At 40.8% G+C, this 27,961-nt stretch overlaps 1 protein-coding gene across 1 annotated transcript; it reads right to left on the bottom strand.

The window, feature by feature from the left end:
- Window positions 1–20: 20 nt before the first annotated feature.
- Window positions 21–27,613, bottom strand: LOC104434826 (senescence-specific cysteine protease SAG39). The gene is made up of 3 exons (XM_010047686.2): window positions 27,202–27,613; window positions 19,511–19,534; window positions 21–613 (listed from the first exon to the last, which is right to left on the bottom strand). The coding sequence occupies exons 1-3, from the start codon at window positions 27,611–27,613 to the stop codon at window positions 21–23; spliced, it is 1,029 nt and encodes a 342-aa protein (XP_010045988.2).
- Between the last annotated feature and the right edge of the window lie 348 nt (window positions 27,614–27,961).

Below are 27,961 nucleotides of genomic sequence, written 5' to 3'. Positions count from 1 at the left end.
TGATTTGTTGTCCCAAGCAATTATGCAGTTGGATATGAAGCCTCCATGGCGATGCCACAAAGACCTTCCTTAGCATCGATGTCCCTCTTCATCCTAATGTATCCCTCCTCGCCCCATCCGGTGCCCCACGAATTTTTGACCAACCAGTACTTGGTTCCGTCCTCACTCGTCCCGTACCCGACTGCAGTGACCCCATGGTCCAGATTGGTCCCGCATTCCCCCGTGAAAATGCCGCTGGAGTAGAACTGAAAAGCCGATTCGCCTGCATCAATGGCCACGGAAACTGGCTGGTGGGCTACAGCCTTCAGAAGGGCAGACTCGCTGTTGGCTGGCACATCTTCGTATCCAGTGATTTTTGCAGCACTAGAGGCTTCTTTGCGGGCATTGCAGGTTCCGTCAACAGCTTGGTAAGGGTAATTAGTCTCGGTTGTGAGGCCGTGGTTGCCGATGATGAACTCAAAAGCGTTGTCCATGAAGCCACCCTCGCAACCCTGGTCTTCACCACTTGTGTCACAATCCACTAGTTCTTGCTCGGACAAAGAGATCAGTTTTCCCGTTGTGAGTTGGTTATTCCCTTCCATGGCCCCTACAGCAGAGAAAGCCCAGCAACTTCCTATATTGATGCGTGATGGGGTGAGTGATTCAAGAACGGAAATTTTTATAAGGGGATTTTTGTGGTTAAGTGTATGGAGTAGTGTATATGATAAACACACAAAAAGGAATAAGAAAAAATAAAAGCAATCTCCTTCCAAGGTATAAAGGCAGCGCCACCAACAAAGGATGAGGATCGAGATCTACGAAGTTCACCACCAAGGCCTAAAGCTTCCACCAGCCAAGGATAAAGGACTTCGGGATAGGTGAAGCTCACCACCAAGGCCTAAAGATTCCACCAGCCAAGGATAAAGGGCTTCTTGGCTTACCACCAATGAGTGATCTACGCTCCAAGGATAAAGAAACCGAAAGGAGTTATCCACTCTCCAAAGGAATTCACTCAAGTTGAGGAAATCTCATCATTCTCATTCATGAAATTCGTATCTCCATACATTGGATAGTTTCCCCTACTTATAGGAGGATTTTAGCCTTAGGAAATATTAAAAACAAACTTTAATGACCTAGGAATTAAACGTTTGACTCTTGAACTACATAAAAATAAAAACAGCTAGGAACTTAATAAAAAGAAAATTAACACTGGAACTAAATGCCTTTAATCGTCGGCCTTCCACATTCTCGAACCGTTAGCTTTCCGTGTTCTTGAACCTTTGGCTTTCCATATTCTTGAACCGCATTCATGAACCTTTAGCCTTCCCAAAATTCGAGCTCCTCCCTTGACCAGAAAATAATCCTCCTGAAACTTCATCAATGGGTCATACAAGACATCTAAAATGGCCTCCCATTGATACCTATCGATATACCACAAAGTACCGATAAGTAATTAACATTATTCATTCAAAATGATCCATCGAAGAACATAATGCCCAACTTCTTTATTGGCTTGGATAAGCATTGATAGTTCTGAGTTGGTCGATGGAGTTATGTTGGATGCACCTGCATCATCCTCCCGGGTTGTTTGAGATTTGTCCTCAAATCTAGAAGGTTTTCATCCTCTAAGTAAGGAGAAAGGTCTCCCACGTTGAATGTTGCTGAAACTCCAAACTCTCCCGAAAGGTCAATCTTGTAAGCATTGTCACCAATTCGTTGAATAACTTTAAAGGGACCGTTAGCTCTAGGCATGAGCTTGTTCTTTCGACGAAATGGAAATCTCTCATTCCTCAAGTGAAGCCATACAAGATCGCCCGGTTGAAATTGAGTCTTCTTGCGATGTTGATTAGCTTTCTTCTTGTAAGATTCGTTGGCCTTTTGAATGTTGGATCGAATCTGCTCATGGAGCTTCTTCATTGATTCAGCTCTTTTCTTGCTATCAAAGCTCACTTGAGAGTTAGACGGAATTGGAATCAAATCAATGGGTTGGAGAGGATTAATTCCATACACAACTTCAAATGGCGATCGACCGTTAGTATAACTTGGTGATCGATTGTAAGCAAATTCAGCATGCGCAAGCTTTAAATCCCAATCTTTCAATGATTTACTCACCATACCACGAAGAAGAGTGGTTAGAGTACGATTTGTTACCTCCATTTGGCCATCCGTTTGGGGATGACAAGCTGTGCTAAATAAGAGTCTTGTACCAAGCATTCTCCATAGAGTCCTCCAGAAGTGGCTTAAGAACTTGGAATCACGATCCGACACAATGGTCTTTGGTACTCCATGAATGCGAATAATCTCTTTGAAATATAATTCAGCAATATGAGATGCATCATTAGTCTTGTGACATGGCAAGAAATGAGCCATTTTAGAAAACCGATCGACGACCACCATGATAGCATATTTTTCTCTTTGAGTTCTTGGTAGAGCCACAATGAAATCCATGCTAACATCCTCCCAGGGCTGCAATGGTACCGGAAGTGGAGTATACAAACCTTGATGGAAATGGCTTTTTGATCTTTGAGAAGTTGCACACCTTGAGATGATAGCATGCACATCTCCACTCATCTTTGGCCAATAGAAATGCTCTTGAAGAACCTCAAGAGTTTTGTTAATACCAAAATGACCGGCCAATCCTCCACCATGCGCTTCTCGAATTAGCAATTCGCGAAAAGAACTCTTCGGCACACATAATTGATTTCCTTTAAAAAGAAACCCATCTTGGAAAGAATATATACATTGAACTCCCCGCTTGCAATTGTTGATGATGGATGAGAACTCCGCATCTTCAGAATAAAGTTCTTTCATTGATTGAAATCCAAGAATCCTAGAGTCCAAAACCGCAAGCATAGAATATCTTCTCGATAAAGCATCTGCTACAACATTTGTGTGCCCCGATTTATATTTTGAGATGAAAGAAAAGGATTGAAGAAATTCTACCCATTTTGCATGTCTCGAATTAAGCTTGCGTCGGCCACTAATAAACTTATGCGCCTCATGATTAGAATGAATGACAAATTGCTTCGGCCTCAAATAATGACTCAATGATCAAGTGTGGCATCCCAAAATTCAATGACAAGCCATAAGGTGTGTTAAAGTCTCTAATTAGGTGATAAAAATTTCCATGGCTTATGCTTTAGCCATTAGTCTTTTAATTAGATGATTTGTGCATATGATTGTGAAAATTTAAATTTGATAGATTAATAATCTATGCTTAGCCATGTACTTTATAAATTAAATTTCAATAAACAAGATGCCCCCAAGACTTTGGCCAAGATGAAAATTGAAATTTAATAATATTTATAAAAGAATTTCAAAAAAAAAAAAAAGAGAGGGTAAAATTTGATTGGGCCTTAAGCCCAAAGTGGATCTTTAATGGGCCAAGTTGGCCGGCCCATTGAAGCCCACAAGTGGGCTGCCGTCGACCAAGGGGAGGCCCAAGAGTGGCCAGCCCAAAAGCCCAAAGGCCCAAGCCCAAATTCAAAAGCCCATAAGACAAGTGGCACAAAGAAGGGCATGCATTGGCTAGTTAGGAGGCAAGGCAATCATTACAAATGATGAGCTCTAGGGGGGATAAAAGGGAAGAGAGAGAGAGGAGTGGCCGGTTGCTCCATTCGCCCAAGAGAGTGAGAGAGAGAGGGAGAGTGATCGTGTGAGAGAGAGGAGAAGCCGAGGAGGGAGTCGCCGTCGCTCGCCATCCGTCCGCCGTGTGCCGCCGTGTTCGCCGCCTTACGCAGTCGACCGACCGGTCTAGAGGCAAGTGGGAGTCCTCTAGCTTCTCTTGCATGTGTGTATGATGCTTGCATGTTAAATTCTTGGGTGTTAGGTGAGAAAAACCGAAGCATGGTCGATTTATGTGTGAATGGTGTGGCTGTTCTTGCTCGTACCCTGTGAGTCAGAATGTTGTTTGAGCTTGCATGTGTGTTTGGAGTCCGATTTTGGCTTTTATTTCTTCATGAAATTTGTAGCTAACATCTTGAACTACAACATAATAAAATTTCGTGGAAAATGATGGAGATTTGAGGGGTTAAAGTTTCATCCTACGGAGACCCCAGATCTGGAAATATTTTACTGACCTTTGGTTGGATTTGTGGTTACATGTTGGTTTGTGTTGAGAATCTCACTTCTATTTCTTCATGAAAGTTGTAGGGGACATCTTAAAATATAACATACTCAAATTTTAAGTGAAATGAACAATAATATCTTAGTAAATAAACTAGATCTTGAAGACGGTGATTCTGGTGATGTATTCCGAGACACCCGAGACTTCATGGACATATATGATGACTATAATCTGGTTATTTGACTTATATCTCTTCATGAAACTTGTAGAGGACATCTTGATGTATAACATATCCAAATTTCAGAGAAAACGAAAGAGAATAGGTAGGTTAAAACTCAATATTTCGGAGAAGTATACACTGGACGATGCGGTAATGGATCCAGAAGCTTCGTGAGACTGTATAAAATAATCTAAAAATAATCTAGCTTGGAGTTCTGCATGAAAGTTGTAAGAAAATGTCTTGTCTATAACTCAGTAAAATTTCATAATTTTTAGAGGCCATATGGATATTTTAATTGAATTTCTTCGAAAACCGTGCGTTCTGGTTTCATCCGAGAATCATAGGATGTTTTGTGAAAATGGTGAGATTGTGTAAAATTCAATTTGGACATGAATTTTGCATGAAATTGTCATCCTATTGGTTTGTTTGATGATTGCTTGAATTTTTATAATTTTTGGGAACTTATAGATATTAAATTTAATATTTTTGAAAATGACAAAAGCTGAAATTTAAATAAATGAAAAAAGGGCATGAAAAATGGATTATTTTATTGGCCATAAATTCCATTAAATTTATTAATAAATAATTATACATTGTTGCATGTATGATAAGGTCTTGGTGTGTGCATGAAATTAAATTGTGATGCATGTGTGAATCCTATGCCAAGTATGACTTGTTTGATGTCACGCCATATGCCATGTTAAATTGAGATCAAAATAATGGTAAATGTGGATAATGATAAGTGAGGAGGTGGTTGTGGTGGAGATGCATAGAGATGCATTGCCGGATGGTCTTGGGAGATTCAGGATGCCCGGAACGTGGGGGTGCCGGAAGCCCTGTCGGAGGTTTTTGCCCAAAGGGAATGCCTCGCGATGCTAGGATTTGGGGTGCGCGATGCCCGGCCAAGGAGTGTAAATGCCGGAAGCCCTGTCAAAGGTTTCTGCCCAAAGGGAATGCCTCGTGATGCCAGTTGGGATGCGAGATGCCCGGAATGTGGGGGGCCGGATGCCCGGTGGCCTGGGATGGCTGAATGCCGGAAGCCTCGGAGGTCTTTGCCCGAGGGGATGATGAAATTGATGATTTGAGGAATGGGTGATGTGGTGATCAAATTGAAAGCTAAAAGTGGAAATTAAACCATGGCATGATATGCATGATATGCATGATGATGATGATAATGATGATGATGATGATGATGATGATGATGGTGATGATGATGATGATATGTGATGAGAAATAATGATGATCACCCATGGCATGATATGCATGATATGCATGATGATATGCATGATGATGATGATGATGATATGTGATGAGAAATGATGATGATCACCCATGGCATGACATGCATGATATGCATGATGATGATGATGATGATATGGCATGATGACATGTGTAATATGATGATGTCATGATGATGATGACATGTATGATATAATGATGCCATGATGATGATGACATGTATGATATGATGATGCCATGATGATGATGACATGTATGATGTGATGATGTCATGATGATGATGACATGTATGATATAATGATGCCATGATGATGATGACATGTATATGATATAATGATGCCATGATGATGATGACATGTATGATATGATGATGCATGATAGTATGCGTATGGCTTCAAGGTAAGTAACGCCTGCAATGCATGTATGATTTGCCTGATGCATTGAGTTGTTATTGGATTCCTTATCTGCTGAGTGGTTGTACTCACCCCTTTTGGGGACCAATATTTCAGATTAGCAGTATGCCGCTTCCTACCGTCACGCGGGGTGCATTTTTTGGGTTACCGTTCGACGTCGAGGTAGAGTGTGAGAAGTTCAGCTGTCCTTCTGTACCTAGACTCACCTACATACGTGTGCGCTGTTTTGTTTCGTACAACATAGGCTTGGCTGGGGGCCCGATTGTCCAGGAGTTTGTCTCCGTCCACGTTCGCTGCGATGGGGTGATGAGAGGGATGTTACCACCGCTGCCGCCTGACGCACCGGACTGGGTGTGAGGCCTGTGCATGACGAGTAGGGGCTGTTTGTTTTTGGATAGTTAGCCGACACTTATGATGGGGGTTGTGCACATGTGATGTAGAGGGTCGAGGGTTCTTTTTGAGGTTTTAGGCTGGACATGACTGAGTCCTAGCTTTTCTTTTGATGTACCGACCCAAAAGTAGTCCCATCTTGAAAATATATGTAAATAAAGTGTCGTGGCTTGTCTATAAAATCATGATAATTAGTGGTGTATATTTGTATCATGGTTGGGAGGGGGAGAGATGGTGATGTTTTAATTTGCTTCCGCTAGTGAGTCGCACTGGGACCGTTTTGTTTTAAAAAAAAAAATGTGTCTATGAATTACGACGCTTCTTCTAAGGAGAAAGGTAATAAGGTGTAACATTGGCGCTGGTGGTGACCTACGAAAGGTTTGGGGTGCCACATCAAGAGCTCGGACAATGGCATAGAACTCTTTGTCATAAGTCGAATAATTCCTTTTGGAATCGGATAGCTTCTCGCTAAAATATGCCAATGGTTTTTGTGCTTGCACCAGAACAACACCAATACCAACTCCACTTGCATCACACTCAACTTCAAATACTTTATCAAAATTAGGAAGTGCAAGAATAGGGGACTCACAAAGTTTCTGCTTGATTATGTCAAAAGCGTTTTGAGCAGCCTTTTTCCATTCAAAAGCACCATTCTTCATGCATTCAGTTATAGGAGCCATGATGGTACTAAAGTTTTTGACAAAACGTCGATAGAAAGAAACAAGTCCATGAAAACTTCTTACATTAGAAATGGACTTGAACCGGCCAAGTCTTCATAGCTTCCACCTTGGTTTGATCAACAGAGATTCCATCTTTGGAAACCACATAAACAAGAAACACAATGCTTGGAGAGAAGAACTCACATTTCTCCATTTTACCATATAGTTTTTGTTCTCTCAAGACATTAAAGACCTGTTTTAAATGAGAGATATGCTCCTCCTCGTTCCTACTATAAACAAGAATATCGTCGAAATAAACAACGACAAATCGACCAATAAAAGAACGAAGAACCTCGTTCATAAGTCTCATGAAGGTACTTGGAGCATTAGTTAATCCGAATGGCATAACCAACCACTCATAAAGGCCTCCCTTGGTTTTGAAAGCTGTCTTCCATTCATCTCCTTCTCGCATTCTGATTTGATGATAACCACTTTCGCAAATCTATCTTTGAAAACACAGAAGAACCATATAATTCGTCAAGCATATCATCAAGTCTAGGTATAGGGTACCTATACTTAATGGTGATGTTGTTGATGGCCCGACTATCAGCACACATGCGATATGTACCATCCTTCTTAGGCACAAGTAGAGCCGGAATAGAACAAGGACTCATGCTTTCTCGAACGTATCCTTTGAGGATAAGTTCATTGACTTGTCTTTGCAACTCCTTTGTATCCTCCGGATTGCATCGATAAGCTGGCTTGTTTGGTAGCGGAGCACCGGGATCAAATCAATTTGATGCTCAATACCTCTTATGGGAGGTAATCCAAGTGGCAAATCCTCCGGAAACACATCTGCAAATTCTTTCAACAAGCAATGCATTTTTGGATGTATGGGTCGCTCTATCTCACTCTTTTTCTTGACCACAAGCAAAGCAAATACATTCTTTTGTTTGCTAATGGCTCTCTCAACCCGTGTCTCACTCAAGAATAGATTTTCCTTACAAGTGTTTCCCTCCCCAGGTTGATTATTATGTATTGAATAAGGACTCAATGATAAAAGAGTAATGCATTTTTGTTCCTTATGAAAAGAGTATGTGTTTTTCCGACCATCATGCATAGCATTTATATCAAATTGCCACGGTCTACCCAGTAACAAGTGGCGTGCCTCCATAGGAATCACATCACATACAACCTCATCTCGATAGTTCTTCCCAATTGAAAATGATATAAGAACTTGTTTGGTTACCTTGAGTTCATTCCCTTGATTGAGCCATTGGAGCTTGTATGGTTGTGGATGTTTCGTTGTTGGAAGCTTCAATTTGTCGACAAGAGTTGTTGAAGCAACATTGGTGCGGCTCCCACCATCGATGATCATCGAACACACTTTTATGTTAATAGTGCAACGCGTGTGAAATATATTCTCCCTTTGCTCTTTATTAGGAGAAACTTCAACATGCAATGCTCTTCGGATGATCAATAGCTCACCATCATCGGCTTTCTCCACAACTTCTTCCCGATCAGATTCGGAAATATTTTGGTCTTCATTGTCAGCCTCTTGAAGTGCCGAATTAATCTCCTCAATTTCTTGAAGAGTCATAACTCTCCGATTTGGACAATTTGCTTGTAAATGCCCAAAACCATGGCACTTAAAGCATTTCCTTGCATCACCTTCAAACTTCTTTTGGACTTCTTTGGAAGGCTCTGCATTCTTTCCCTTGCCTTTGTCTTTTGTCGACGTACTCTCACCCTTGCTTGACGAAGCACCCTTAAAATAGGATGTCGCCTTTGTTGAGGTTGGAGGAAAACCTCTTGCTCTTCAATTGTTTTTCGACTTTTATGGCTAACTTGCATACATCCTCAAAGGACCAATACGGTTGAAGTTCAACCATATCAGCAATTTCTTGATTCATGCCGCCAAGGAAACGAGCGATGGTTTGCTCGAGAACTTCTGGAACTTCACTCCTCATTTTGAGTTGTTCAAACTCACGAATGTATTCTTCAACGCTCATCCCATGTTGTCTTAAGGAGTTCATTTTGAGGAAGAGATCTTGCTTATAGTTGTCGGGCAAGAACCTCTTCTTCATCAACTTCTTGAGTTTTTCCCAAGACTTGATTCGGCATTTTCCTTCCCTTGCTCGTTGATGCTTTAGATTCTCTCACCATAGAGAAGCATATTTGGTCAGCTTTAGGACAACAACCTTACATTTCTTCTCATCCGAATAGGATTTGAAGTCAAAAATTCGTTCGGTTTTGTGTAGCCAATCCACAAAGTCATCGGGATTAAGATTACCGTTAAACTCAGGGACCTCCACTTTAATGTCTCTTTCATCCTCCTTATGCCTCCCTCTCCGTCTTCGTCTTCGAATTGGAGATTCAGAATCACTAGAGTGCAGAATCGTTCGGTTGTCTCAAAGTGGACTCGGAATCGCCATCAGAATTTTGACGAGATTCAGAATCGTCACGCCGGTTTCGTTCATTGGGACGCCTTGGTGGTTGTCCTTGTCTCGCCGGATTCTCTAGAAGATTGAGGACTCACTCCATTTGTTGTTGAAGATTTTGGATTCCACGATCTCGCCTTTCATTGTGCGCTTGCTCCAAAGTCAAGCCTCTAGGAACTTGTTCATCCATAAAGAATTTGTAACAAAAGAAAGAAAGGAATCACTCAAATGAGTTGAACCTTGAGCTCTGATACCAATATTTTGATGTGTGATGGGGTGAGTGATTCAAGAACGGAAATTTTTATAAGGGTATTTTTGTGGTTAAGTGTATGGAGTAGTGTATATATGATAAACACACAAAAAGGAATAAGAAAAGATAAAAGCAATCTCCTTCCAAGGTATAAAGGCAGCGCCACCAACAGAGGATGAGGATCGAGATCTACGAAGTTCACCACCAAGGCCTAAAGCTTCCACTAGCCAAGGATAAAGGATTTCGGGATAGGAGAAGCTCACCACCAAGGCCTAAAGATTCCACTAGCCAAGGATAAATGGCTTCTTGGCTCACCACCAAGGAGTGATCTACACTCAAAGGATAAAGAAACCGAAAGGAGTTATCCACTTTCCAAAGGAGTTCACTCAAGTTGAGGAAATCTCATCATTCTCATTCATGAAATTCGTATCTCCATACATTGGATAGTTTCCCCTACTTATAGGAGGATTTTAGCCTTAGGAAATATTAAAAATAAAATTTAATGACCTAGGAATTAAACGTTCGACTCTTGAGCTACATAAAAATAAAAACAGCTAGGAACTTAATAAAAAGCAAATTAACACAGGAACTAAATGCCTTTAATCGTCGGCCTTCCACATTCTCGAACCGTTAGCTTTCCATGTGTTGGAGAAATCTTTCCAGAATATTTTGAAGCTGACAAAACATTTCTATCAGTCTAAGTCTGGATATCGATAGTTAAAGTCTCAAGATTTTATAGTCTCAAGACTTTGTTATCTCAAGACTCAAGACTCAAGACTCAAAATTATTCTCACTGACAGTCTTTCTAATCCAGTGTTGAAGGAAATCCAAAGTCGAGGTTTATGATTGAGGATTTGATCCTATCCTGCAGGATAGATTCTTTGGTTGGATAATCATTTCGGATTCTTTAAATCTTATCTAAGATTGATTGAAGATCCGATGGTCGACGAAATAATCTTGGATTATTCTATTCTTGGAAACCGAGATCCCGATTGTATGGGCGAACAGATTGATGGGCTATCATCGATTCCTTATATAGCTCGGATGATCTTCTTGATTGATTCCGTCCAACGGGTAGATTGGAGGAATTCCTTTGGTAAGTGCCAACGGCTATGATGGCATGAAGGAGTATAAAAGGAAGACGTTCTAGTTGTTTTAAGTGTGTGATCGATAGAAAAATTCCAGAGTCGAAGATCCTTTGATTGTTAGTTGAGGCGAGCGAAATTGTATACCGAGAGTGTTTATACTTGGTGACGCCTTGAACGAGTGTGGTAGATCATCTACACCTAGAAATCAAGGAAGATCAACACGTAACAACTCTTTGATCATAGTGGAATCCAGCCAATCGTTTGTCGGTGCGAAGAGTGGACGTAGGCTTGAATCAAGCCGAACCACTATAAAGCGAGTGTTCAATTCTCTCTTTCCCTTACTCAGTCTTGCGATTGAATTTTTAACTGTTGCAAATTCTCTAATTGTTTAAAATATCGTGCAAACATCGAGAAATTATTGTGTATACCTATTCACCCCCTCTAGGTACTCGTACTAGCTATCTCAATTGGTATCGAGCTTTGTGTTCTTACTTTGTTTGAAGTGTTTTACTTGAGTAAAAGATCCATGGCTAGTATGCTAGCACCGGGGCGATGGAGGGGCAAAGCAATACTAGACCTCCCTACTTTGATGGAAAGGATTACAACATACGGAAGAACAAGATGAAAGCTTTCCCTACGATCAAAGGATCCTCGAAATGGGACGTAGTGGAAAAAGGAATCACTCCCGCTGCTGCATCAAACACCTTTGAAAGAGGAAAAGAAACCGTTGAAACCAGCGGAATGTCTCAAGAAGAAATAAACAAGAGACAAGCACTCGATGCTAAAGCAATTTATTCTTTATATTGTGCTTTGTCACCAACTGAATATAACAGAATATCTTCTTGTGTCATAGCAAAAGAAGTCTGGGACGGGTTACATATCACTTATGAAGGAACAGTCAGTGAAGGAGACCAGAATTAACATTCTTCTTGGTCAATATGAATCCTTCAAAATGAAACCAGGAGAATCTATAAGCGACATGTTTAGTCGTTTTACGAGATATTGTCAATGGTCTTGAGAACCAAGGACAAAAAATTTCTGATCCCATGAAGGTGAACAAGCTTCTACGTGGACTCTCCAAAGATTGGAATCATATAAAGACTTCAATAAGAGAGACGCAAAGAATCATGCCATTATCGTAGACGGGCGATTGGAACTCTTGATCTTACGAAGTGGAACGAATTAATGAAGACGAAGATCCAAGAGGTAAGAAATCTATTGCACTAAAATCAAATGATGATTCGATGATGCAGATTCTGAAGATGATATGAATGATGAGGAGCTCGCCCTCATGATAAGAAGATTGTAAAACCGAATAGAAAAGGCGAAGGTTCATCCCAAAGAAACAAAGTTCTCGAGACAGCGAGACCAAGTACGTTGATGATGAGGAACCAAACAAAGAAGTAGTTTGCTTCGAATGTAAAAAGAAGGGACACATCGGACCCAATTTGTCCTCTTCGAGAAAGAAAAGAGGAAAAGCTGAGAAATTTCGAAAAGCTCTTAAAGCCGAAACACAGGTGATACGAGTGTGAAGAGAGTGATGAGGAATATGCCAACTTTGTGTCTAATGGCGCAATCGGACTCGGACTGGATCGACTCGGACAAAGTGAATTTGAGGTCTCTGTCAAAAAAGAAGGTAAAGTGGTATCTTGGCGGATGCTCAAGACACATGACAGAGACTCGAGTGTTTCATAAAGCTTATTAAAGTGAATGGTGGAAAAGTTTCATTCGGAGGAAATAGCAAAGGAAGTATTGTGGGATTCGGAATTGCGAAAATTGGAAATCTCACAATAAGCAATGTCTCTCTAGTGGAAGGACTCAACTACAATCTACTCAAAGCATTAGCCAATTGTGTGATACTGGTTACAAGATCTTCTTTCAAGAAGGCATATGTTCGGAATTAGCAAAGATTCGACTCAGTCTTTCATGGGTCGAAGGCATGGAAACATCTACCTCCTTGATGTAAAGCCAAATGAAGAACAATGCTTAATTTCAATTCAAGATGAAGCAATTCTATGGCATAGAAAGCTTGGCCATATCAACAAGAAGCAATTAGCCAAAATCTCTTCAAAGCGGCTTGTTCGAGGTCTACCTAAAGCGCCATACCAAAAGTCGACTTATGTACTCCATGCATTCGGGAAAGCAGGTAAGAAATTCATTTAAACAAATAAATCATGTATCTACTAATCATGTAATACGGTTGCTTCATATGGATCTCTTCGGACCAACAAGAACCCAGAGCATTGGAGGTAAGAAATATTGTCTAGTAATTGTAGATGATTACTCGTTTTACAGGTATATTTTCTTGCAAACAAATCAGAAACCTTTTCGTACTTTGAAAAGTTTGCTAAAAAGGTTCAAAATGAAAAAGGATGTGCTATTTCTAGTATAAGAACAGATCATGGAAGTGAATTTGAAAATCAAGATTTTACGAGATTCTCGTGATAAATGGGTGTTAATCACATGTTTTCCTCTCCGTATACTCCGAGCAAAATGGAGTTGTGGAAAGAAAGAATAGATCTCTTCAAGAAATGGCTAGAACACTTTTAATTGAAAGTAAAATTTCTTCACGATTTTGGCTGAAAGTGTTTCAACTGCTTGCTATATTATAAATAGAGTCTTTTTAAGACCTATTCTTGATAAAACCCCTATGAATTGTTCAAAGGTAAGAAGCCTATTGTTTCATACTTTCATGTGTTCGGTTGCAAATGCTTTATTTTGAAAAATGCAAATGATCGAGTTGGTAAGTTTGAAGAAAGATCAGATGAAGGCATCTTCCTTGGATATTCTACATCAAGCAAAGCCTACGAGTCTACAACAAAAAAAGCCGGTCTGTGGAAGAATCAATGAATGTCAAATTCCAAGACTCGGTGCAAGATGAATCTAGCCGGACTCGGTACGAAGGGCGAATCCGCTCTAGATCTTCAAATGTCTACATCTCAAGAAGCATCTCGGATTCTGGAAGTCCATCATCAAGACGCTCATGGAGAATCAAATAAAGAAAGAGATCATCAACTCGGTAACTCGGAAGCACAAATCCAGTCATCCCAAAGATCTTATTATTGGCGAACTTAATGAAGGAATCCGCACGGATCAAAAAGGCATGAAGAATCTAGTTTGTGGCTCTCATCTACGAAATTGAACCAAAAAGCATAGAAGAAGCTTTATCGATGAAAGCTGGATCGAAGCTATGCAAGAAGAGCTTAGACAGTTCATCATCAATGATGTCTGGGAATTGACATCTAAACCAAAAGGTAAAACTGTTATTGGAACCAAATGGGTATTCAGGAACAAAATGAACGAAAAAGGAAAAGTCGTACGAAACAAAGCAAGACTCGTGGCCAAAGGGTATACGCAAGAAGAAGGAATAGACTATGACGAGACTTACGCACCCGTTGCAAGGTTAGAAGCTATTCGTCTATTACTTGCGTTTGCTTGTTACAAAAATTTCAGGTTATTCCAAATGGACGTCAAAAGTGCTTTCCTAAATGGATTTATCCATGAGGAAGTTTATGTGGAACAACCGCCTGGATTTGAAGACCCAAAGAAGCCGGACTCGGTCTTGACCGAAAAGGCTCTGTATGGTCTAAAGCAAGCACCTCGAGCTTGGTACGACAGATTAAGTAAGTTTTTATTACAAAATGGTTTTGTCAAAGGTAAAGTAGATACTACTTTGTTTATCAAAAAGGAAAACAAAAACTTTTTACTTGTTCAAATATATGTTGATGACATTATTTTTGGATCTTCTAATGAAAGTCTTTGCAAGAAATTTTCTAAGTCTATGCGGGATGAATTTGAAATGAGTATGATGGGAGAATTAACATTCTTTCTTGGACTCCAAGTGAAACAAATGAAGGAAGGAACTTTCATCCATCAAGAAAAATATGCGAATGATCTTGTCAAAAGGTTTGGATTGGAAAAATGCAAAAAGATCGACATACCAATGTCATGTTCTCGGAAGATAGACAAGGATGAAGAAGGGAAGAAAGTAGATCAAAAGCTGTACGGGAGCATGATCGGTTCACTTCTTTATCTTCGCTTCTAGACCGATATTTTGTTTAGTGTTTGTATCGTGCTAGGTTTCAATCAGATCCTAGAGAATCACATCTCATTGCCGTGAAACGAATTATCAAATACGTTGCTTCATCTTCAAGCATCGGTCTTTGGTATCCAAAGAGGGAGACTTTAATCTTCTAGGATACTCGGATGCGAGATCTGGCGGTTGCGAGTCGATAGAAAGAGCACTTACGGAACTTGTCAACTACTTGGAAACAGAACGGTGTCTTGGTTTTCGAGGAAACAAAGCACTGTAGCTCTTTCAACGACGAAGCGAGTATGTAGCTCTTGGAAGCTGCTGTTCGCAAATTCTATGGATAAAACAACAGCTACAAGACTTTGGCATTGAAGACTCATGCACGAAATCAGATGTGACAACACCGGTGCTATAAATCTCACCAAAAATCCAATCCTTCATTCAAGAGCAAAGCATATTGAGATTCGACATCACTTTATTAGAGATCATATTCAAAATGGAGAAATCTCGATTCAATTTGTTGATTCAAAAAGTCAACTAGCGAGACATATTCACAAAGCCTTTGGAGAAGAATCAGTTTGACTTTATCCGCTCAAGACTCAACATTTTGAAGCTTGAAGAAGTTAAAGTCTAGAGACTCACCAACTCTAAGACTCTGATCTCTTAGACTCTAAGTCCTGAGACTCGGACATTCGTGGATAAAGGCGTAAGTTGTATTTCATCTAAAAGGTACTAATTGTCATTTAGTCAAAAGGTACGATCTTTTGTTTAATAATTTTGGCAGTTATCGATTTTGAAAAGAAGTAATCGTTCACTTTCCTTGCACCGATTGAACTTCCTTTTTCAAAAACTGAGTTATATATATATATAGTTTTTTCCTTTCCCCAATTTTCAAAACCCTAAAAAGCACTCTCCTCTCGATACTGTTTCTACTCTTTGTTCATCGTCGAGAAAGTGGTCATTTTTCTTGGGAAAGCAAGTGAAGGAATCCTCCAATAGACAAAGAAAGATGTCGTCTTCGAGGAAATCATCAAGAATCGCAAACGGGGACCACAAAGAATGAAGAAGGGACCGACTCATTTCGATCTTGCGAGGAAGAAGACTTATCGGTCGCTGACAAAGTCCGATTCGCTTTCCTCCACGTCATTCAGCATCTCTGCCCCACAAAGTGCAAGTCATAACTGGAAGAAGAGATAATCGAGGATGCCGACCAAGTAAGAGTTCAAAAGCCCTCCTTTTTGTATAAACTTTATTGTGCATTGAAAAGCACAGGTACTCCATTGAACTATATAGATGACTTCCTTAAGGACAAAAATTATGGGAATGAGTATCTTTTCTGAAGAAAATGGAGGAATGGGGAATTGCCCCAAAAGGAAAAGCGAGAGGAAGCACTTGCGAACATTCCAAGAGATCCTCGTATGCCGGGACAAAATCGATTGACGCGAATGATGATGACAAAATGTTCCTTGAATTTGAACCTAGAATGGGTGTGGCGGCAAAGGCGAAAGGAAATCGGATGGATTTGTTTAAATCCAAGGATCAAGAAAAAGTGTATTACGGTCTGTTGAAAAGAGGGTAATCAACCCTAGAAGTGTCGATTTTGACTTCCACGGATTCCATCAACTTGAACCTAAGAGAGAAGTTGAATTTGCTTCAACTTGAGACTTTACGCTCCGACTCTCTGAGACGGGTATGATCATCGACTGCTTATTTCTATTCAAATCTTAGCTTTTTGGATGCGAATAGAATTTCATTCGTGTTCGAGACAAAGTCTATGTGGTAGATGTGAATATGTTGGCGGACATAGTTGGAGTTGAACGGGGACGCTATCTCCCAATCAAAGTCTCACTGCTCGAACTACTCTGGATCTTGTCAAAGATAGGGATGTAGATAAGAAAATTATCTATTCGGGATGAATGCCATCAACATTGTGCTTCACAAGATTGTGATCAATTGTCTCGAGACCTAAGTCTACTTCAAAGACTTCGTGTCTCTTTCGAAGCAAAGTTGATGTATGCGATCAACTCGGGACGGAAGTTCTCTCTCCCGCACACTATTCTTTTCCATATGTACGAAACCGGTGTCAAAAGACAAAGGACAATTGCCTTATCCTGTGCAGTGACCAAGATCTTCGACATCTGAATATTGAACTGCCACATACTTTTTGTGTTCGACCGTGTGATAAGATGGTGGTAGGGCTGAAAATGTTAATGAAGATGCGTCTGCAAGAACTCTCTAAGGCAATGGAGAAATTCAAAGTGAAATCTCCGGTCCGATACCTTCAAAAGGAAAAGGAAAGAAGGCATTTAGTGCTTCTTCGAAAAGAGGAAAAGAACTCTTATCTGGAGGATGAGGATGAAGATGATGAAGATCCCTCTATTCCAAAGACCGACAAGAACAAGACGTTCGTGTCTTATTCGACGAGAACTTCAGCGGAGAGAAGAAGAAGAACGAGAGAGAAGGAGAAAGAAGTTGAGGAAGAAGAAGAAGAAGTAAAAGAACGGTCTGATAAACGGAGAGAAGGAAATCAAGAGATTGATCATCACTCTTCCCCTTTCGATGTCCTAGAGACGGGGGAGTTAGCGAGCAAGAGAGGTCTCCACCTCATGCTTTGAAGATCAAAGAAAATCTCCGGAAGACCCGGAAGAAGTTCAGTCTCTCAATTGCTGAAGAAGATGATACGACGATTCCAAATCTGCAAGACCGTTCGAAGCGCCATCGTACGCACACACACCATACGAGAAAGCCAATGCCAATACACGGACGGATGATTACGTAGATCTTCGTAGTATCATGAATATTCTTCTGGAAATGCGTAACTTGAGATATATATTCTGGATTGTGAAATCCAAGCCTTGAAGCATCTTTGGACAAGCATCTTGATCTCTCTGGAAGATAAATACAAAGACCTCGCTCTGCAACTTCAAGCCAATGCCAAGAGAGAAGAGGTAGCTCATCTGCGAGAAGATCGAAGAAGCTCGAAGGAGTAGTCCAGTCCATTGGGGATTTCCAGATCGTGCGCATTCCCAAGCGAGACATGACTCCTTTCTCACCCTCTTTTAATGATGACAAAAAGGGGGAGAACCAATTTGAACAAACATTATTTTAAAACTTTATTTGACTTTTGTGTTTATGTTTATTTTTGAGTATGACTTGAGAACTTGAACTTGAGTGTTAGGCGAATTGGTTGTGGATTTTGATGCTTGGTAGTTGCATTTATATCAAGTATTGTTACATGGTATTACTCATGAAAGACTAACCAATTTGCTGTGGATGCGAGTCTGGTTGTTTATTAATCTTTATGAGTTAGCCATATTGCTTGAGAAATGTTTTGCAGGTCAAAGTTGTTCAAATCTTCAAGAAAGTTTTGTCACCATCAAAAAGGGGAGATTGTTGGAGAAATCTTTCCAGAATATTTTGAAGCGACAAAACATTTCTATCGATCTAAGTCACGGATATCGATAGTTAAAGTCTCAAGATTTTATAGTCTCAAGACTTTGTTATCTCAAGACTCAAGACTCAAGACTCAAGACTCAAGACTCAAAATTATTCTCACTAACTTGAGTCTTTCTAATCCGAGTGTTGAAGGAAATCCAAAGTCGAGGTTTATGATTGAGGATTTGATCCTATCCTGCAGGATAGATTCTTTGGTTGGATAATCATTTCGGATTCTTTAAATCTTATCTAAGATCGATTGAAGATCCGATGGTCGACGAAATAATCTTGGATTATTCTATTCTTGGAAACCGAGATCCGATTGTATGGGCGAATAGGATTGATGGGCTATCATCGATTCCTTATATAGCTCGGATGATCTTCTTGATTGATTCCGTCCAACGGGTAGATTGGAGGAATTCCTTTGGTAAGTGCCAACGGCTATGATGGCATGAAGGAGTATAAAAGGAAGACGTTCTAGTTGTTTTAAGTGTGTGATCGATAGAAAAATTCCAGAGTCGAAGATCCTTTGATTGTTAGTTGAGGCTGAGCGAAATTGTATGCGAGAGTGTTTATACTTGGTGACGCCTTGAACGAGTGTGGTAGATCATCTACACCTAGAAATCAAGGAAGATCAACACCGTAACAACTCTTTGATCATAGTGGAATCCAGCCAATGGCGTCGGTGCGAAAAGAGTGGACGTAGGCTTGAATCAAGCCGAACCACTATAAGGCGAGTGTTCAATTCTCTCTTTCCCTTACTCGGTCTTGCGATTGAATTTTTAACTGTTGCAAATTCTCTAATTGTTTAAAATATCGTGCAAACATCGAGAAATTATTGTGTATACCTATTCACCCCCCTCTAGGTACTCGTACTAGCTATCTCACCATGTTCTTGAACCTTTGGCTTTCCATATTCTTGAACCGCATTCGTGAACCTTTAGCCTTCCCAGAATTCGAGCTCCTCCATTGACCAGAAAATAATCCTCCTGAAACTTCATCAATGGGTCATACAAGACATCTAAAATGGCCTCCCATTGATACCTATCGATATACCACAAAGTACCGATAAGTAATTAACATTATTCATTCAAAATGATCCATCGAAGAACATAATGCCCAACTTCTTTATTGGCTTGGATAAGCATTGATAGTTCTGAGTTGGTCGATGGAGTTACGTTGGATGCACCCGCATCATATATTCCAAGGGAGATTCGTGTAAGAAGAAAATTGAATGATTGAATGTTGTAATTAAAGTACAGAAGATCCCGATTACATATTTGATTAGATGCCTTACCGCATTGGCCTTGGTCCTTGATGGTTTTATTAATGATGGGCTTAAGGCCCGTCCGCCCATGTTGGGCCTAAAAGCCCGGTCCACAGGAATAGGGCCCGTGGATGGAGGACGTATAAAAGGGATGAGAGAGAGGGAGAACGCACCTTTTGAAAAAAAATCAGAACGTACGTACGTCTCCCTCTCTTTCCAACGCTCTCTCTCTCTCTCTCTCCAAAAAGAAAAGAAAAACAGTAAGCATTTTTCTTCCCTTCAAGGTGTCATCGGATCGAACAGGGCCAGACTCTCTTCCTCTTATCGGCATCGGTGTCTAATATGTGGCTAACAAAGTACACTCGAATCTGTGGCGTGCTTTACGATCGGTGATACGTGATTTTCCCGAGCTTCGTCTTCCGCATTGCTTTAGGGGTTCGATTTAGTGTCGAATCCAGTTTTCGGGGATCCGTTATTCCCAACATTGGTATTAGAGCCCTAGTTCACATTTTCCCGACCTGTTTGCTGTTTTTTTGATTGATTTTTCGCAAAAATTTTCGGCCGTATGGATCGGGACGAGAAATCCCGACACCCGAGCGCTGTTCATCCATTGTTTCGAGTTTCTGTGACTCAAAATCGACTTCTGAAGGCATAGGGTGAAAGGGCTCGTCGAGACGAGTCTTGCGACATGTCGTGCGCCGCCGGGCGACGCCGCACGCGCCCACACGCGTGGCTAGAAGCCGCTATGCGTGGGCGCGACGCGCCCAAGCGCTAGCATCGGCCAGCGCGTGTGGCACACGCGCCGGTTGGCGAACCGGCACGTGTGCGCCGCCGGTCCGGCGAAACGGCACGCGTCGGTTGGCGGACCGACGGCCGACGCGTGCGTCATCATGACGTCACCCAACGGTCGGTAACCGCTGGGATGACGTCATCGATGACGTCAGCGCCGACGACGGTTGGCCGGGCGGTCATCGGCCGACAACCCGACCGGCGACCCGTGGACGCCTGGCACGCGCTCGGCACATGCCGGCTGACGTCTGCGTGATGTCAGCCCGCGCACGCGCGCGGCACGTGCGGTCGGTTCGTCCGACCCGGCCTGACCGACCCGACCGGTCCGTCTGGTCCGACGACCGACGACCTGACCGTTGACCGTTGACCCGTTGACCAAAAAAAATAAAGGAGGAAAAGAATGTGTTTCTTTTTCAATTATATCTATGTGGATTATTTGTGATCCCTTATTTGTTCTGCATTGGTTGTAGGGATGGTTCTGCATTTGTTGCAGGAACAATGCCTCCCCTCAGGTTGCGCACACCTATTCGCGCAATTACCGATGAACAAAAGGATATGCTGTCTAAGTTGATAGCTGAGCTGACTGATCATCGATAGGAGAGTGGTGACTTAATTGATCACATCCTTGAAGTCAACGGGAAAATTCAACAGGTCATATGGAATGGTCGACCTATGCCACAGTCATAGATGGTGCGATTTTTCATAAACACTCTTCCACCTGAATGGCAAGATGTGTTGAATCGCATATGGGATGTCAACGGAGCTGCTTCATATAAGAAAATTATGATGGATTTTGTAAATGAATATTACTGCATTGTTACAAGGGAAAAGATCAAGAAATTGAACAAAAGATGATCTTTCCCAGTTCGTGTGCTAGCTTGGTGTTAGATGTATTGGTTGTTTTCTTAGTTAAGTGTGCTTTGTGGACATCTTATGTAATACTTACTACCTGATTGTTGTTGATGTAGCAACCTATATGTTAGTTGTATTATATGAAAGCATTATTTTATTTTATATCAATTATCCGTTGCTTTTCATTATTGCCGGTTCTTTGTGGGTAGTTAGTGTGGGTAGTTATAGAAGTTTTTGTAACTTCATAGAATTTATTTTGCATATGACAATCATATTAATGATAGTTTTAAGTTAGGATTTTTGGAGGATGATTGGAAACGTAGTGACATTTTGATTATGAAACCTTACTTGAAATTGTTTATTAATATGATGGGTCTGTGCAAAAAGGGATGCATAAATGATATGCATTAACTAATTTGTGCATATATGTCTGATGTGTTCAGATCAATGGCTTTAGCCACAAAAAACATAGTTGCCGAGCTGAACAAAGGTGAAAAGCTCAATGGTGACAACTATGAGATATGGCACATGAAAATCCAATATGTGCTGGAAGAGCAAGAGGCACTTGAAGCTCTTAACCTGACCATGGTAGAACCTGAAGAAGGAAACACTGCGCAGCACAAAAGAGATAAGGAAGCATTTGCTGCATGGAAAAGAAAGAACTCTCTTGCTCGCATCATGTTGCTGAGCAGCATAGAAAATGACGTCATGCGAGAGTTTAGGCGTTTTGACAATGCCAAAGAAATGTGGGAGGCATTGGCAGCTAGATTTGGTCATACTTCGGTGACCAGACTAAGACAACTCACTATTAAGTTTGACTCATATAAGAAGCCTCATGGTCAGACCATGAAGCAACATCTTAGAAAGATGTCAAACATGATAAATGAGCTGAAAGATGTTGGCCATGTCCTCACAGATGAGCAGCAAGTGCAAGCATTGATTCGTTCCTTGCCTCAGAGTTGGGAGCATATGAAGGTGCACCTGACCCATAATGAAAATATTAAAACTTTTGAGGATGCAGTGCGCCATCTTGAGCTGGAAGAGGATCGCCTCTTGGTGGCTAAGCCGAATGCTGATCTCTATCATGCTAGTTCTAGCTCACATGGAGCTTCGAGCTCCAAGCGCAAACGCCCTAACTGGTTTGATAAAGGGAAAGGCAAGGAAGCAGGTCCTTCAGGGAAGAAACCCAAGTTTAACCAACATGAAAGAGGAAAACATCCTCGCATGAAGAAGCTTGCAAGGGTGAAATGCTACAACTGTGACAAGAAGGGTCACTATGCTCGCGACTGTCGTGAGCCAAAGAAGGTATGCACCCCTTGTACTTTTAGAACTTTGCTTTTGTGTCGAGTTACGTGTTCTTAATCGAGTCTAATCCTTTGTGGACTGTGGATTCAGGAGCGACAGACCATGTAGCGAAGGATAGAGGATCCTTCATGGAATTCCGACAAGTACCAACTGGAACTAAGTGGATCTATGTGGGAAACAAATCCAGAACTAAAGTGAAAGGAATTGGCACATGCCAACTGAATATGCGTGGTGGACGCACTTTGTTCCTACATGATGTGTTGTATGCTCCGGAGATTCGTCGAAATTTAGTGTCTGTTTTAGTGTTGGTTAAATTAGGTTTTAATATGAACTTCTATAATAGAGGTGTGGATTTGTTTTTTAATACAAATTACTATGGTTGTGGTTATTTTCTGGATGGTTTCATTGTATTAGATATTGATTATGTTAATGCAAATGTTTGTTATTCCCTTCTCACGTCTCCTAATACATATGATAATGATGTGAATGTGTGGCATGCTAGACTTGGTCACATTGGCCAACAACGTATGAATAGACTAGCCAAAGAGGGCTTGTTGGGCAACATTGAAAAGGTCAATTTGCCCATATGTAAGCATTGCCTAGAAGGGAAAACGACAAGGAAACCATTTGGAAAAGGTAAAAGAGCTGAATTTCCTCTGCATTTAATCCATTCTGATGTCTGTGGTCCAATGAATGTGAGAGGAAGGCATGGGGCTGTTTATTTCATCACTTTTATAGATGATTATACTCGATTCGGATATGTCTATTTGATTTCTCATAAATCTGAAGTAATAAGTTGTTTCAAAAGGTTTATGAACCTGGTAGAGAATCAATTAGACAAGAAAATAAAAGCATTGAGATCCGATCGAGGTCGAGAATATTTATCTGATGAGTTCAGAAAATTATGTGATGAAAAAGGAATAGAAAGACAGTTGTCTATTCCATATACTCATCAACAAAATGGTATTGCGGAGAGAAGAAACAGAACCCTACTAGAAATGGTTAGGTCCATGATGGCGCATGCTAACTTACCTATTACCTTTTGGAGTGATGCGTTGTCAACTGCTGCCTATATACTTAACCGTGTGCCTTCTAAATCAGTTACTTCCACTCCATATGAGTTATGGATAGGTAGAAAATCGGACTTAAGTTTTCTTAAGCCATGGGGTTGTGCTGCCTATACACATGAGTCCTCTCACAAGTTTGGGAAATTGGGTCCTAAAGGAAAGAAGAGTATTTTCATAAGATACTCTGAACACTCGAAAGGATATGTGCTCATAGGTGAGCAAGAAAGTGAGAGTATAACTGAATTTGAATCACGAGATGTCACGTTCTTAGAGGATGAATTTCCTAAGAAGAGCGAAATAGAGGAAGATTACTCCATATTTGAGACATTGGATCGGGATAATGATGTTAGTGGAGTTCATCCAAGTAGGAGTAATATGAGAAGTGATGAATTGAATTCAACTCATTCTCAATTACAACCACATGATGAGACGACATCATCATTACCTAATCCAAGTGGGAGCATGATGGGGAATGATGTGCAAAGTGTACAATCTCCCATACGGCGAACAAGTCGCCAAAGTATTCCCCGTCAACGTTTTGACATTGAAGGGGAAACTTTAATGGTTGCTCCACAAGATGAGGATGAGCCAAGAAATATTAATGAGGCTTTGAATTGCCCTAGTAAGGAAAAATGGATTCATGCAATGGAAGAGGAAATTAAGTCAATGAAATCAAACCAAGTTTGGGAATTGGTTGATCTTCCAAAAGGACGCAGAGTTATTGGGAACAAGTGGGTTCTCAAAATAAAGCGAAAGCCTGATGGCTCGATAGAAAGGCATAAGGCTCGCCTTGTGGCGAAGGGGTATAATCAACAGGAAGGAATTGATTATGAAGATACGTTTTCTCCTGTAGTGAGATTTACCTCGATTCGCATTATTCTGGCAATAGTGGCTAGTATGGATCTTGAGTTACATCAGATGGATGTAAAGACTGCTTTCCTCAATGGAGAATTAGAGGAAGAAATATATATGGAACAACCTGCTGGTTTCATAGTGAAAGGCCAAGAAGAAAAGGTATGTCGACTTTTGAGATCGATATATGGCCTTAAGTAGTCATCGAGACAATGGTATATACGTTTTCATAATGCCGTAATGGCATATGATTTTACAATGATTGATGAGGATCATTGTGTATATATCAAAAGATCCGAGGATCAATTTGTGATCATATCATTATATGTTGATGATATACTAATTGCCGGAAGTAATATGGAGTTTGTTTATACTGTCAAGAGTTGGTTGTCTTCCAACTTTGAGATGAAAGATATGGGTGAGGCTGCATACATTCTTGGAATTAAGATTTCAAGAGATCGTTCGAAAAGATTGTTATCTCTTTCGCAAGAAACATATATAAACAAGGTTCTTGAACGATTTCGTATGCAAGATTGTAAACCCATAGACACTCCTATTGCAAAAGGTGAAGGATTAAGCCATAGACTGTGTCCAAGGACTCCACAAGAGAAGGAACAAATGAAACATGTTCCTTATGCTAGTGCCGTTGGAAGCTTGATATACGCTATGATGTGTACAAGATCCGACATATGTTTTGCAGTTGGAATGGTGAATAGATACCAATCCAATCTAGGTCCAGCACATTGGAAAGCTGTTAAGAGAATACTGAGGTATCTGAAGGGAACTGCTGATTTCAAGTTGAATTACCAAGGAAATGATCTACGACTTGAAGGCTATTCAGATGCTGATTGGGGAGGAGATTTAGATGAAAGAAAATCTACCTCAGGATTTGCTTTCTTACTGAACAATAGCGTCATATCATGGAGCAGTAAGAAGCAAACGTGTATAGCCTTATCCACGATGGAAGCTGAGTTCGTGGCATTATCAGCAGCAGTACAAGAAGGAGTTTGGCTTAAGAGATTTTTGGATCATTTAGGTGTTATTGAGAAAGCTGCAAATCCATTATTGGTTAACTATGATAGCCAACAGCTATAGCGTACACCAAAGATCCAAAATATCATAGCAAGACCAAACATATAGATACCAAGTATAACTTTGTTAAGGATATGGTTGCACGAAAGAATGTGAACTTACAGTACATATCTACGCATAGAATGGTAGCAGATCCTATGACAAAGTCAATACCTAGAGATATGTTTTGTGGTCATGTAAAATCTCTAGGATTGCGTAGAGTCTGATGTACTTGATTGTAATTTCCCTGAGTTGTTCACATTTATGAACTAGTGTTGTTTCATTATTAATGTCTATGAATCTTTGTTTGATCTTTATGCATCTTAATGCTAAGTGCATTACTTTAAGTTGAGAAAGTATGTCAGACAGATAAAAGATTAGCCCACTCACACGGGTAATCGCCTCTATTTACTGTGTGATAAATAGAGATGAGACTGTTTTTAAGCTTATTATCTATGTGATAATCGAGAGCTCAAGCTTAAAATGCGTATGTCGCCTTAACTGGGTGTTAAGATAAGGACATAATACTTACGATGTCCGAAAGTAAAATATCCCACATATTTTACTTTATCTGTCTAAGATGCCAGATGTGAGTTCTGATGAATTTTGTAAATGAGTAGATACATGAACTCAAGTTAGACATTGGGTATGTCTGAACTATCATCTGTACGGTATTGAAAGGTGTAGACATACGCTCTATGGGAAAGGAGTTAATACCATAATACGTATTTCATACTACGTATACATGAGCCGACCAATAAGAGTGGTAAAAAGTTTGATCTCAACTTTTATGACATGTGAGACTCTTGAGGAAAAGAGTTCCTCAATTTTAGTGCCCTCATGACTTTTACTTTCTCGAGATTTCTATTTAGTGTTTGTTATCTTAGGATGTTGCCAATGGTCATGAGTTGATTCAATCTAATGGGACATTTCTATAAAAGCAAGCTGAACTGAAATTGAGAGTTTGAAGGAAAGAGGAAGATCGATTTTGGGGAATCACATTGTAGTTTTGTATTCACCGGTCGACCAATTATGACTGTCTTTGGGATAATTATAATTGTGAATACAATATATATATATATATATATATATATATATATATATATATATCATTGTTTGAAAGAGATCAAGAGAGATATAAATGTGATCAATCGATCTAGGGTACTGCATACTAAATCTACTCAGATTGTGACGCCCATTATGAGCTGCTATATATTCCTAACAGATGTATAGCAACGAGCTCTCAAAGTATGCTGGTCGCACGGATTATTCACCGGTATGAATGTTGAAGAGAGGTAAAGAGAATCCTGTTCAGCCCACCATGTGCGAGTGGGAGATGATGGTTTTATTAATGATGGGCTTAAGGCCCGTCCGCCCATGTTGGGCCTAAAAGCCCGGCCCACAGGAATAGGGCCCGTCGATGGAGAGACGTATAAAAGGGATGAGAGAGAGTGAGAACGCACCTTTTGAAAAAAAATCAGAACGTACGTACGTCTCACTCTCTTTCCAATGCTCTCTCTCTCTCTCTCTCCAAAAAGAAAAGAAAAACATTAAGCGTTTTTCTTTCCTTCAAGGCGTCATTGGATCGAATAGGGCCAGACTCTCTTCCTCTTATCGGCGTCGGTGTCTAATCTGTGGCTAACAAGGTACGCTCGAATCCATGGTGTGCTTTATGATCGGTAATACGTGATTTTCCCAGGCTTCGTCTTCCGCATTGCTTTAGGGGTTCGATTTAGTGTCGAATCCGGTTTTCGGGGATCCATTATTCCCAACAGTCCTTAATAGGCATGACGGCTCCTTTCTTTCTCCAATCCATGCTTGATGGTACGGCGGTCACGTGCTCGTATCTGAATGGCTTAGTGCTCACCTGCCTCGGGGAGGAAGAGCGCTTGTATCCGTTCCTTGAGGCCTTAAACTCCTCGATCGTTAGATCAACGAACGCATTAATGGCTAGCGTGTATGGTTTGTTCCCATCCTTGTTGAAGGACTCAATGAAGTCGACGTTGTTCTTGAAGATTGAGAAGCGTCGCTCCTTCTCGGCGTCATCCTGGTACACCCGCCCATGGCGAGCCATCCGCTGCTCGTGCCTCTCCCACATGGTTGCTCCGTGTAGCTCGCGCGAGCGGGCTTGGGAGGCCCAAAGTCCTAGGATGGCCACCATCACGAGAACAAGTTTGCCCACAAGTGTGGAAGCCATGGTCTCGCTATTGCACTTCGTGGGTTTGGGGTGTGTGCTCGTGTTTTGGAGAGTGAACGAATGGCCAAAGAGAGAAGGTTTTGCACGTATTTATAGATGGGTTGTAAATACTCTTACTCAAGATGAGCTTGAAATTAGGTTCCTAATTACTATGGATGTGAATCATTGAAATTGAAGTCCCTAAGTGCCTGGTGAATCCGGCAAGTCGTTTGGGATGTGATGAGCCAAACAGGCTCCGTACACGGTGCTTCGTTTTGAGTTGCTCTTTCATGGCTTAAAATATTAGGGTTTTTATGGAATAGAGAGAGACTGATTTGAGGTTTTGAATGCAAATGTTGCCTGCTCGAT

This window comes from Eucalyptus grandis, chromosome 2 (assembly GCF_016545825.1).
Source record: "Eucalyptus grandis isolate ANBG69807.140 chromosome 2, ASM1654582v1, whole genome shotgun sequence".
NCBI lineage: Eukaryota > Viridiplantae > Streptophyta > Magnoliopsida > Myrtales > Myrtaceae > Eucalyptus > Eucalyptus grandis.
This window is presented reverse-complemented; position numbering and strand designations above follow the sequence as displayed.